The sequence below is a fragment of the Lissotriton vulgaris genome, chromosome 2_1 (genome assembly GCF_964263255.1).
Source record: "Lissotriton vulgaris chromosome 2_1, aLisVul1.2, whole genome shotgun sequence".
Lineage (NCBI taxonomy): Eukaryota > Metazoa > Chordata > Amphibia > Caudata > Salamandridae > Lissotriton > Lissotriton vulgaris.
Window position 1 is genome coordinate 1,549,643,603 of NC_141687.1, and position 13,641 is coordinate 1,549,657,243.

The following is a 13,641-nucleotide window of genomic DNA, read 5'->3' on the forward strand; positions in this document are numbered from 1 at the left end:
TACACAAATCCTCGCCGTAGGTGGTTAAAACCTGCGTGTTTAAATCTGGGCACACGTAGTGGTATGGAGGCGCTACGAATCCTTAAAACAGACTGCACAGTTTAATATGATTTTAATATGAGGATTTTTAAACAAAGTGTAGTATTTATTCATTGTAGGTTGTAATGTGGTGTAACGCTTTTATGACATGCTGTCGAATAAAGCTTTGAAATTTGATTTGCAAATACATGCTAATAAGGTAGTACTTAGGACCAACCCTAAGTTTATGCCAAAAGTCATATCCACTTTCCATATCAATCAATCAATAGAATTGCCAGTTTTCTTCCAAAACTCACAGTCAGTAGCTGAAAGAGCCCTACACACACTAGATGTAAGGAGAGCTCTTCTATATTATGTGGACAGGACTAAATCATTTAGGAAAACAAAGCAACTGTTTGTGGCTTTTTCACCACAACATAAAGGTAATCCCATTTCAAAATCAGGAATAGCCAGATGGATTGTTAAATGCATCTAAATATGGGATCAAAAAGCTAAACGCACTCTAACAGTTCCCCCAAAAGCACACTCTACGCGTAAAATGGGGGCATCCATGGCTTTCCTAGGGAATATTCCCCTTGAAGACATATGTAGGGCAGCTACATGGTCTACCATACACACTTTCACTAAACACTATTGTGTAGACGTGCAATCAAAGCAGCAAGCTGCAGTAGGCCAGGCTGTCCTTAAAACTCTTTTTCAGACTGCTGCAGCTGGTACAGGTGACCACCGCTAGAGGAGATACTGCTATACAGTCTATGCACAAGATATGAATTCAGCAGCCCACATGCCTCGAACGGAATATGCTACTTACCAGTATGCATCTGTTCTTGGCATGTAGGGCTGCTGACATTCATATCGCCCACCCTCCTCCCCGGTTCCTGTTGCAGCTGCAGGATTCTGTTTTGCATGGCCATCTCTTACTTACTATACTCCATCTTTGCCACAATGGCGAAAACAATCTGAGGATGGAGAAGATGCCCATGCGCACTGTACTCCAGGGGAGGAGTCAACTATCTCGTGTTATTTCGAAGACTCTTCCAGGACAACAAAGTGCAATCATCCGGACCCAACACTAGGCAGCGATCTATGCACAAGATATGAATGTCAACAGCCCTACATGCCAAGCACAGATGCATACTGGTAAGTAGCATATTCCTTCTCACATCCTGGCACCAGGCTCAGTGGGGACCTCTGTCACCTTGGTGCAGAAGCTCAGAGGCCCCATATGACTCGAGAGCTGCTTCTCTTTTGCTCCACACAGACACACATACAAAAGGGAGGGGAGTAACTCTGTTGCTTACAGCTTTTTACTCTTGCAGCAGTGCTAAGCTTCCTCCCCCACGGCGGTGGCTGCCCCTCCGGGGCCAATGCATCGTTATTCACACACGCTCCACAGCCATCATAGCACAAAGACTGTACTGCCCCCTGGCACATGACACCCGCCCTTCATGCATGTTTTCCTTTATAATCTAGTACTTGCACAATAAAAGCCCTACATCTACCACACTTGTTCAATATCGCTACCCCCAAAGGCTGGCACTCCTCGATATTCACTTCTACTGTCTAGTGACCTCAGCACCTCTATCTCCCCTCCTCCCCCCACCACCCCCTTCTGCCATCTCACCTGAAGTTTTTGTTGCAAGTGTTGTTGGGCATCACGGACAGAGTTTAAGTTGAATTGTGCACTCCCATCAGTCAGCTACCCGAGTATCATCAGTGGTCCGTGGTGGTGGTATCACGTCAAAATAAGAAGAGTTAATCTCTGCGCACCACATTGGAAATGAAGAAGCCATCAAAATGTCCTACTTATAGCCATTTAAACAAGCATTTGCAATACAATAGGTCTCGCATTTGCGAGAATTTAAGCTGTTGGCACTATAAATTACAATACCTTTTATTTATGTGTTTAATTGCATGTTTAAGCACTGCTTGCAGGTTTTCAAAACACATAAATAAATGGCATTGTCATTTACCTCGCCAATAGCTCAAACTCTTGAAAATGCGAGATCTATTGCATTGCAAATGCCAGTTATACTTTGTGCGCTCCTCTCCTTTCATTTTTAGGTCTTGAGACATGCTGTATTCAGGATATGAGCATGAAGCTCAGCCCACTTTCCGCTCATCTTTTTAATTGGCTCCTGTTATTGTCCATTGTATATGATGGCTTGTCTTTTGTCAATAGGCTTAGTAGTTCCCCCTTAGTACCGCCTTTTCCCTTCTTGTAACCTCCCATGAGGACACCCCCTGTTACATGTGTTGATACTCTGTATGTTTTAAAGGCTGCCTCGGGGCACTATTTTCTTAAATGGCTTTCTCATGCCTGCTGTTGCAGGCAGGACATGCTCTCGCACAACTCTTTTTATTTTATTTAACCAGCGCAGCATGCCTCAGCTGAAATAATAGCCCTTGACTTCCACAGCAGAGTGTTAGGATCGGGGTACACACACCTCTAACACAATTAACCTTAAAGTTATACATTCATTTTGTTGAATGTATTCTTTGAGATACGCAATTCAATTTATTAGACATAAAACAATTGTGAAGTGCCCCTAGAGACAGTGTCATCTTCAGGATGAAAAATACATAGGAGACACCAATTGATTGGGGCAACTGGCCGATCCATTCGGGAGGAAGGCTCTTGGTCAAAAGACGCTGTTGATCAAATGCAGACATACGATTTTGAAACGCATTAGTTATATTCCTTGGTGACACATACACCTTTAAACGCCCTAGTCTCATCTCCGATGGGCTCACATGAAAGATTCAAGATACTTTGAGGATTAATACCTCCTTGACTGTGGGACTAGTTGCCCCTATCAATTGGTGCCTCCTATATATTTTTAGTCCTGATGATGACCCCGTTTAGAATAAAACATACTTAGGGGTCGAAACGTTGACAGAATAACATATGTGGATTGTGTTTTAATATATAGATGGTGGATAGCAACACTCGCTCCACGAGTGCCAACTCGAAAGATCCAACTATCCCTATCAGTCCCATATGTGATGTTTCTGAACATAGCGCATAGTCACTTTTACTGCACCGTCACTCTCAAGGAGCACCTCAAAATAGTTTTAAGTTTAAAATGGAATTGAATATCGCAAAGAATAAGTTGAACAAAATGAATATATATCTTTGAACTAATTGTGTTAGAGGTGTTTGTACCCTTAGCCTAACACTCTACCGTGGAAGTCAAGGGCTACACTTCCCCTAAAGGGTCCACACTTTTTTGTGAAATATTGACCCTTGGTTACCGGGTTGCCCCTTTTATTTTTAAGAACCAGCTGGAATAATCGCGGCCACACCTTTCTTTTGTTAGTTGTGATCGGCGAATGTGGCCGCATGGCTTTTTTTCTGTTTCTTTACTTTTCTTACCATGGCGGCACACCCCGTTTTATCTTTAAACTTCTTAGGCTAAACCACAGGTGCCACGATTGCTTCAAAAGTAAATAAATAGAAAAAAAGTGTGCGGCAGCCATTTGTTTACTTTTGTTACAATTGCGGTACTCGCGCGTTATCTTTAAACATCTTAAGCTAAAGCTCAGGTGCTGTGATTGCTTGAAAAGTAAAGTAGATACAAAATGTTTTTGTCTATTACTTTACTTTTGAAGCAATCGCGGCACCCCTGCCTTAGCTTTAAGATGTTTAAAGCTGAAGCTCAGGCTCCGCCATTTAATGCAGTTCTACCACTGCGAGTGATACCATGAAACGTGCTGAGTAAGTCTGGCTCCTAAAAACATCAAAAATATAAGAGCTCTATACCATTTAACTTTTTTAAACTGTGCGTGAGCAAGACCACGTACACAAACATAAAAAACAACATTTACATTCTTTAAAATCCTTAGTTTAAAACAACGCCAGACACTAACATACTCAGCGTGGCCCTTCGTTGCTCGTCCATGTGCAGTCGGATTCTCAATCATTGTAAAACGCACTTCCGCAAAGTGATAACACATTCTGCCACATTAATCCTGCCTGTCTGAAGGTGTCCGCCTACATCTGAAAACAAGCATTGTAATTATATAGGTCTCGCATTACTTAAGGTGTGAGCTATTGGAGTTTCTAATAATAATGCAACGCCAATAGCTCAAACTTTCAGTAATGCGGGAGCTCTTCGTTTGCAAATTGGTTTTTTTCTATTCATTTATTTTTTAAGCAATTGCTGCACCTACTGCTTGAAAAATAAATAGAGAAAAAAACATTTGCAATACAGTAGCTTCCGCATTACTAAAAGTTTGAGCTATTTGCGTTGCATTTTTATTACCAACACCATTAGCTCAAACTTTCAGTAATGCACGACCTATTGCATTTCAAATGCTGGTTCCTTTGGATTCTGGTGTCATTGTAGGCTAGCCCATGCTAGCCTACAATGACAATGTTCTTTGTTATGTTAATTCTTGCAGTACGTTTTGTCTTTTCTGTTTTGAATACTGTTTTTCAATTTGGATTAGGCGGATGACTCTTGAACATACTTGTCTGTAATGTTGAAGTCCTACATTTTGGCACAAAAATGTATTTAAAATAAAATGCATTTGTTTTATATTATCGTTGAGTACTTTACAAATGTGATTTTTAAAGATGTGAGATTCATAGAGAACCGGAGATTGTGTTTGTAATTAAATGGCTAACCAATGTTCTCCTTTGTAAGGTGTTTCAAAGGCAATCTTGGACGCTGCTGGACAAATTGTGGAACAAGAATGTGCTCAGAAAGGTACAGTTCAACACTAATAATAACTGCTAACAGCATGGTCATCCTTGGATTTCAGAGCAAGCTATCAGCTCCCCATGGGGTCACACTCCAAGAACCTATGTCCCAAGTAGTCACAAGGCCCTAGAATCTTTTGACTGAAAGTATATGTTATCAGTTACTCCCACACTGTTCACAGCAGATCCCCTCGTTTCCTACATTGCTCTTAAAGCACCAATTTAATGTCTGCTGCCTTTAACAAAAAAATATTTAAGGGCCCCTATATGCCTTGCTCATGAGCTGCATCTTTTCCTGTTGATTTGTGGCTCTCTGGACTCTTTTTAAAGTTTCACTGCCACTAATTGAAGGTGGTTTCTTGTGCTGACTTGTAATTTTTGTGGTGCTTCAGGTAGCTTTTCGAAATTTGTGGTTGCATTTCTGCTGCACATATTCCTCTATTTATCAGATTCCCTTCAAGACAAGGCAGTGTTTGTGAACCTGGTCATTTGGGGATATTTTTGGGAGAATTTCTGTTTCAAGAGATGTTCATTAGCATTCAGATGCTGAAACACTTCTCAATAAAGAAAATCTTTCTTTGAATTGCTCTTGCAGAAATATTGTGCAAAGGATTCGATATCATTTCTTTTTTGTCATTTAATACAAATTTAGTTAAACTTTTATAACCCAGTCAATCTGTGAATGCATATGGTGTCAGTGCTAGCTACACCTATTCATATTTACCTTTTAAAAAGGTGAAGGGGGCGTGGCTACCGGCCGAGCAAAATGGCCGCTTAGTTACTGAGCTCCGGGGACGTTTAAGCCCTGTTCATAAATCCGTCAACTAATCCGTGTATTTCAGTGCTCTGCGGGCTCTGCCCAACGTCGGAACCCAGGCGACACAGTCCGGAAAATCTCCGGTGAAAATCCGAGGCTGCTTTCCAGAGATATCACTGCTCGAGTGTGCGCGGCCTGTTGGCGAGGAGTAAGTCTGGGACAACATTTTCAGCGCTGCCGAGGTCAGAGGTGTGGGGGCGCGAAGCCTGGAGCTGACGCCGGCCGGAGATGAGGCTTTGATGGGCCCGCCTGACTCGCTGCACTACGCGGTTCTGTTGGTGTTCCTCCCGCCTGGACCCCTGCTGTGTGAGGGACGCTCACCGTTGCCACTGCGGCGGCCGGCTATCGGCCTCACTCACAGACCCGAGTCATAACCTCCGGCTGCGGGGGAAGCGGATGCGCACAAGTGGCAGCAGCAATTACAGCGCTACAACGCTCTTTGCCCCCTGCAGGTACAAGACTAACATTTTCTGGCAGTGCCGAGACCCGCACATCCTGTCCGCCCCGAACTGTGCCATAGCCCCCGGCGGGTACACCCTGATCTGGGTGCACAACGGGACATTGCGAAGTCCCCACTTAGATACAGCTGGCTGGGAAGTGGCGGACATTGGGCGCTGGGCCTAGTGGTGGCGGGGTGTGGAGGGGCGACCTCTCATTATCGTGTCTCCATCACGATTGCAGAGAGCGCACGGACCGCGGGTGGAATGACCCGGCTCTCCCCCCCCCCCCCCCCGCCCCCCCCTCCCCCGCATCGGCGCTCCCGGACCACTGAGCTCCTAATCGCACCTGATGCACATCCTGAGCCATTACTGCGGTAAGGCGCTGGCGACTGAGTATTCCGGTGGGGTCACCGCTCCTGCAGCCAGTGGATTAGCTACCATTTTCCACAGTCGTGGGCTTTCCCAACCGCATGATCAAGACAGGCAGGGGACCAAGAAATCATGCGGTACAGGCTAAGCTGGACAAGTTCGCATATGACAAGGGCCTTCCCCCTACGCCACCCCACGGCAAAGCGCCGGAGGGAGACGGAGCAAAAAAGGTTACCCTGGAGGACGTCATGAAAGCTCTAGCGAATGTCCAGGCAACAGTTAGAACGATCGCCACGGACGTCTCCCTACTGCGGGCGGACCTACACAAAATGGCGGACAGGTTGAAGGAAGTTGAGATAGTCGCAAAATCTCTGGTTCAGGACACCTCAGAACTGCAGACGTTGGTGGCCCGTCTGGAACAGGAGAACAAGGTGTTGGCGGACAAGCTCGACGACCAAGAAGGGCGCGCTAGACGAAACAACGTACGAATTATAGGAATTCCAGAGACCGAAGGCGTCCAAGCAATGGATTTGTATGTGGAGGAATTAATAAAAACTAAGCTGCAACCCAAAGGACTTTCGCATTTCTTCTCAGTCGAGCGCGCCCATAGGGTACCTGGCGGCAAGCCTAGTCGGGAGCACCCCCGAGACCAGTGCTCGCTAGGTTGTTTAACTTCAGAGATAGGGGCGCAGTTCTACAGACGGCAAGGATTTCTCCCCCCATCCGGATCCTCAATTCCTCTGTATCTTTCTTTCCTGACTACACTGCAGCGGTATCCAGACGTCGACGAAGCTTCTTGGAAGTAAAAAAATTACTCCGGGCGCAGGACTTGCCATACTCTATGATCTTCCCGGCAAAACTCAGAGTGGTGGCTGACGGGCGGACCTTGTTCTTTGAATCACCGGAGACGGCGCACGACTGGCTGGAGGCATGGCGTACTGTGAACCGAGGGGACCGAAGACCGAGATCTCACCGCCGCCGAGAAGGGGAGGACGCTCCAAACGATCTGGATTCTGGTGGCCAGGAGCCGCATCACAAACTACTCCTAGAGGAGGAATAGGCCCCGATACGGCGAGGATGCTTTCTGGCGCATTGAGCTGCTACACGGATAATTGTGACTGGGCCGACCTGGAGTTTTGAACTGGGGCGGGCCTGAGAGGCCCTGAAGGGCTGATGCCTCGTCGGACTCGTTACCCCCCGACAAGCAAGTATTGTAACCAGGAGAGGGGAGAAGCACTCTGCTACGTTGGGGAGGCGGGCAGTTGAAGGTTCGCTAAGCAGGGAGGCAGAGAGGGTGGGAACAAGGGTTGGGAAACATTTGGTTTGTTCATTTTTGTTGCATTTTTTATGTGTTTAGCTATCCTGCTTGACCTGTCTGACTGTAGTTTAGTTGGGGCACCACACTGTTTCATTTATGGAGCTTTACGGGATGAATGTAACCTCAGACACTCTCTCAGGTCTCTAATGGCTGAGAATGCTTCACAGGCGTCCCGGACACCCCAAACAGCCTTAACAGTACTTACCTGGAATGTCAGTGGGTTGGGAGACAAAGTGAAAAGAGGTTTAGTGCTGAAATACTTGAAACGTTGTGGCCCTGCGGTGGTTTTGTTGCAAGAAACGCATTTGGTGGGCTCTGCTGTCAAGGCTATGGATAGATGGGGGTATAAGTTGATTGCACATACGGAGTTCTCCTCAGGTTCCAGGGGCACAGGGATACTTATTAAGAAGAACTTCCCTCTAGTGATACAGCAGAAGCGAGTTGACGACCAAGGCCGCTTTGCGGCGCTAACATGTCAGTGGGAGGGGCGGTTGTTTAACTTTGTCTCTGTTTATATCCCGCCTGCCCTCCATGCACAAGCCCACTCTGCTCTCACAAAATTTCTACTGACACTGCCTGATGCAACACTACTGATAGGGGGCGATTTTAATGATATAATTGATGGCACAATAGACGGATTCCCGGTCAGACCAGAGATCCAGGGCGGGCGACGCCTTCTGGGTCTGCTGGACGCCCTGGGACTCACGGACAGTTGGAGGTACAAGCACCCTAAAGAGAAACAATATACTTTTTACTCCGGAGTCCATGACTGTCTTACACGCATTGATTATTTCCTGATGTCCGCAGACGGCCTGCAGGGAATAGAAGACGTCACAATTCGTCCCAGGGGCATATCAGACCATTCACCACTACAGTTACAATACACACATCACCAGACTATAAGAAGACGTATGTTCCCGGTACATGCCGGTTTCCTCCAGGTGGCACCCCTCATGAAAACCCTCCCAAACACCACCAAACAATTTTTCCAAGAAAATACGGGCTCGGTAGACTCACCCAGTGTGCTCTTGGAGACCTATAAAGTAGTGCTTCGTGGGCAAGCGATGGCTTCAATCTTGGGCCACAAACGGGCCCACAGGCAGAGTTGGATGGCCTGGAGACGGAGCTGGCCATTGCAACGGCCGCACAGGCGGCACACCCATCAGCAGGAACCACCAGTGAGGTTCGCCTGAAACAAGCTGCATTTGTGGCTTACCAAAGTCAAATGGCGAAGGACAAACTTACCACGACTAGGCATAGGGTATACAAGATGGGGGATAAAGCAGGAAAGATGCTAGCCTGGCTAGACAGAAAAAGAAAGGGCGAACAAAGTCATTGCACAACTGGCGTCGCCCACGGGCTCCATGGTCTCTGATCCTGTTGGGATAGTTAACATCCTGGCTGACCACTATGAAACAACATACGCTCCCCGGGCGTCGTACACGATTGCGGAGGCATATGACTACATTAAGGATCTGACGATCCCGAAACTCTCCCCGGAGGCGGCGCTCCAGTTGGAGGCAGACATTACCACTGAAGAAATTCAGGCGGCTACCTTCTCGCTGGCATCCGGCAAAGCGGTGGGGTCCAACGGACTCCCAGTGGAACTGTACAAAAGGACCGTGCAGTCAACGGCTCCCTTTTTACTGAACATGTTCCATGATAGTCTCCAGACGGGGGAATTGCCGAAAGATGAGCGACTTGGAACAATTGTCGCAATTCACAAGCCCGGTAGGCCCAAAACAGATTGCGCGTCCTACCGTCCAATTTCTCTCATAAATGCGGAACCTAAGATCCTAGCTAAACTACTGGCATTGAGGCTGACTCCACACCTTTCCTCCTTAGTGAATCCGGACCAGTCTGGATTCATACCGCATCGCAGCACGGCTCTCAATATGCGTCGGCTGTATGCGGACCTGGCGCGCAAAACATATATTCAGGAACCTGCAGTCATCCTTTCCTTAGACGCCACTATGGCATTTGACACAGTAGAGTGGCCCTACCTGCTAGCTGTGCTCCATCACATGGGTTTTGGTCCGAAGTTCTGTGCCTGGATGCGCCTGTTATACAATAAACCCCTGGCGCATGTTGCCGCTAATGGACACATCTCAAGGGACTTCCCTATTGGACGAGGCACGAGGCAGGGATGCCCACTGTCCCCGTTGCTTTTTACACTGATCCTGGAACCACTTGCGATCTGGATCAGATGGGAACCCTCTATCAAAGGACTCTATTGGAATGATGTGTGGGAGGACCGCATATCCTTATATGCGGATGATATCCTTCTATACCTCACCTCCCCCAAAAAGTCGATTCTTGAATTATTAAACGTATGCGAGAAGTTCGGCAGGGTGTCAGGTTATAGGATTAATTGGCACAAATCCATGTTGTCGCTGGCCCCCCGCCCGCTCTGCCTGCAAGCTGCCCCTTAAGAACTACTACGAAGGCGTTCAAGTACCTGGGTATATATATCACGCCAGACCCAAATGACTTTTATGATCTGAATCTCTGTCCCCTTTTGGAGAGGTTTAAGCGCGACCTTAATGTGTGGCAGACTCTCCCTCTTACACTCTTGGGCAAGGCGGCTCTACACAAAATGATGGCACTCCCGCGCTTTGTATACGTGCTGGAAAAACCCCCGTCACCGGTCCCTGAATCATATTTCAAAGCCATAGCTGCAGCGGTTTCCAATCTGCTGTGGGGCGGGAGGCCACCGCGTATCGCACAGGATAAATTAACGAGAGGCTGGTACGATGGAGGGATAGCGCTTCCAAATGTTGAGCTGTATTATTGGTCAGCCCACCTCAAACAGATTAATTTCTGGCTCCACGCCCCTCAGTCTGAACCGGCATACCTCGCTGATAGACAAGGTTTGGAGTATAGGGGGCTCCTAGTAAATCTCTATAGCCGTCGCGCGCCTCAGGACTTGATTGGCCCAACGCAACACTCTGTCCAGCTTTGGTACAAAGCGGGTAGACGTCTTCAATGTTCTGGGACTATCACACAAATGACACCACTGTGTGATTCCTACAGTTTGGGCCTTATTCGTAATAGTAAAGGATTCCAGGCTTGGGACACCATAGGCATCTCAGTGGTGGGTGATCTCTGGAAGAAGGGAAAGGTGGTAGATTTCGCCCGCCTGCAAACACAGTACGAGATGGCTCAGACGAAGAAGTGCAGGTACTTGCAATTTAAGCATGCTCTCCAGTCGGGTATACCGACAGGTACCGTCTTGCAGGAATCCTCCCCTCTCGAAGACAGACTTTTGACAGAGCATATGGTGGATAGGGCCACTTCCTTGACCTACCAAAAACTGATTAACAACCTCCCAGACACGACATCCACACTGAGACAGAACTGGACCAGAGAGGTGGGCCCCTTTGAAGATTCTGAGTGGCAGGAGGCCCTGTCCTCCCCCCGAGAAACAGCAATATCTTCCAGGTTCAAACTGGTTCAACTTAAAATATTACATCGTGTGTACTACACTAGAACGACACTACACAAGATAGGGAGAGCTTCACATAAATACTGTTTAAGAAACTGTGGGGAGGAGGGGACCTTTTTCCACACTATTTGGGACTGCAGACACATAGCTATGTATTGGACAGCAGTAATGCGTACAATTTCTCAAACTATTGATGTTTCCTTGTTGCCGGAGCCCCGTCGCTGTTTATTGAACATATGGGAACCTAATGATCTAAACCACCGGCAACAGGATTGGGTAATGTTGGGCCTGATGATGGCGAAACGTAACATCGCCATGTTATGGGGCACCGCAGTCTTGCCTACACTTAGGAAATGGTGCAGGGATATGGATGAGGCGATGTTGGCGGAAAAAGAGGTATTTGTCCACCGTGGGTGCCCCAGGAAATGGGGCAGGATTTGGGGGGCATGGAACAAGTTTCGAGGGTATATTTGCGAGCCACCTGGCGTTGAAGAGGAGGAGGCTGATTCAGAGTAATAGAGATTAGATCTGTAGAACTGATGTAATGTTATTGTGTCACTATATTTGCTGCCTTGTGTATTTCCAGACTGGATAAGGTTACGATGTATCCGTTATACTCACACTGCATTCTGATCCACTGATATGTGTTGTTGCCCTGATTGTATTGCTAATCTAAAATAAAAAACATTTTTAAAAAAAAGGTGAAGGGTGCGTGTCCAAGATAGTGGATGGATGAGACGTGTCTCTCTGTGCCACCGCCACTTCAGCACCGTTTTGCAGCCCTACAGCGAGGATCCCCCTGAGGCTCTGCGCCCAACAGAATGTGGTGGGTGTGCGTCACAGGCAAAATGCCGGCTGATACCACTGATTCCACCTCTGACGTGAGAGCTGTGTGGAGGACGGAGGCTGCTGGCCTGGGCGGTGACCGGTGACGAAAATGCCGGCTAGACACGGGCCCTGCCCGACTTGTGGTGGATCTATGGGACAGTCGGTGGGGAACAGCAGGAATCCAGCCGTAGACAGATGCCCCCTGAAACATGAGGAAAACATTAAGAAGGGAGCGTGGCCTACAATCCACACCCATGGACGACAGCGAGGTCCCTCCCCTACCTGTGGCGACATGGGGGGGACCGGAGCTGTCGAGATCGGCCTTAGGCGAGGGCCACGGAAGCGAGGAGTAGACCCACACCAAGAGTCCCTGGTGTGGCGCCCCAGCTGTTGAGCCTGCCGTGTCCATGTGCAAAGAGGTGAGGAGAGCAGGACATGGACGGGGGGAGCAAATTGCTCTTCCACCGTTGCACCCCCCTCCCCGACGACCATTGTTGCAGTATGGAGATCGAGGTGAGGGGCCCCTGACTCGCCCGTGTGCCGACCAGTGCATTGAACTGGGACATTAGCAGCGGCCAAAAGGGGAAAAACTACACTGGTGGGGAATACACAAGACCGGGGTGCTCCTCTGTTTTACATGCATGGCTGATACCTGGAGGCCTGGTGACTGAGTCTGGCGATTGTTCCACTTCGCTGAGCCCTGCCCTGAGGTGAAGAAAAGAGACTGAATGCTCAGCAGGGGCCTTTGAGTAACTAGAGAAAACGCGCCAGCTGCAAGGAGAAGAGGGAAGATTCCCCTCAGCGATAGCCAGCACTGGCTGGCCCTGACCACTTGAGACACTTAGTTCTGTACCATCCCCAACCCCTCCCCCCTAACGCCTTAGCGGTCCAGGCCTTGGCCGGTCAAAGCGGGATACAGGAGAGACTTGGTCTGTGAAGCGGGGGAGAGAACGCCCAACCACCGATGAAGCTCGCGGTGAGGCAACGTGGTAGATCAGAAGGCAGCCATTGAACTCCGGCCTTCCGACCCACCCTCCCAAGCTGAGCAAGCAGCAGCCTACAGATTTCCAGCCACCCTAACGGTAGATCTTGTAAGTAGAGCCCCTTAAAAATGGGTGGGGACCCCTGCAGCAGTTACTCTGATATAGCAGCCTGAGTCACTGAAATCTCTTTGGAAGATCTGGAACAGAGGGCACTGATATAGGCCATTTCTCAGCTCCTGTGTAGCAGGCGTCTCCAGCTGGATCATTGGGGCGAGTAGCCCTGCACCATCTGCTAAACAAGCCCTCTGGACTGTGCGCTTTGGCAGGCCCCGCCATGTCTGTGAACCGGGCTAAAAAGGTCCGCTCACTTAAAGACATGTTTGTGAAGCAGGGGGAGTAGGGCGGACCTCGGCGATGGTGAAGGCCAAATTACCAAGTCCTTCTTGAAATCACTCTTTGCATCCCTTAGGAGACCTTCAAACCATGACGTTAGAGTTTGCAGTGCATCTTCGTGAGGTTCGCCATGACCTAGAGGAGGTGGGAGACAGAGTGGCGACTATGGAGGACCATGAAACGAACAGAGAGGAGGAGATAGAGTGGTTGAAGCAAGAGGTCCTGCAGCTCAAGGAAAATCATGTGGACCTGCCAGCACACAATGAGGACTTGAAAAACAGTTCCTATAGAAATAACATACTCA

At 48.3% G+C, this 13,641-nt stretch overlaps 1 protein-coding gene across 1 annotated transcript in view; it reads left to right on the forward strand.

Moving 5' to 3' along the window:
* LOC147732882 (protein mono-ADP-ribosyltransferase PARP14-like) overlaps positions 1 to 13,641 on the forward strand; it is a 1,251,483-nt gene that overhangs the window by 737,871 nt on the left and 499,971 nt on the right. The window contains exon 12 of the mRNA XM_086957427.1: positions 4,689 to 4,751. Coding sequence (XP_086813553.1) covers positions 4,689 to 4,751 — 63 coding nt within the window. The remainder of the gene's footprint in view (positions 1 to 4,688; positions 4,752 to 13,641) is intronic.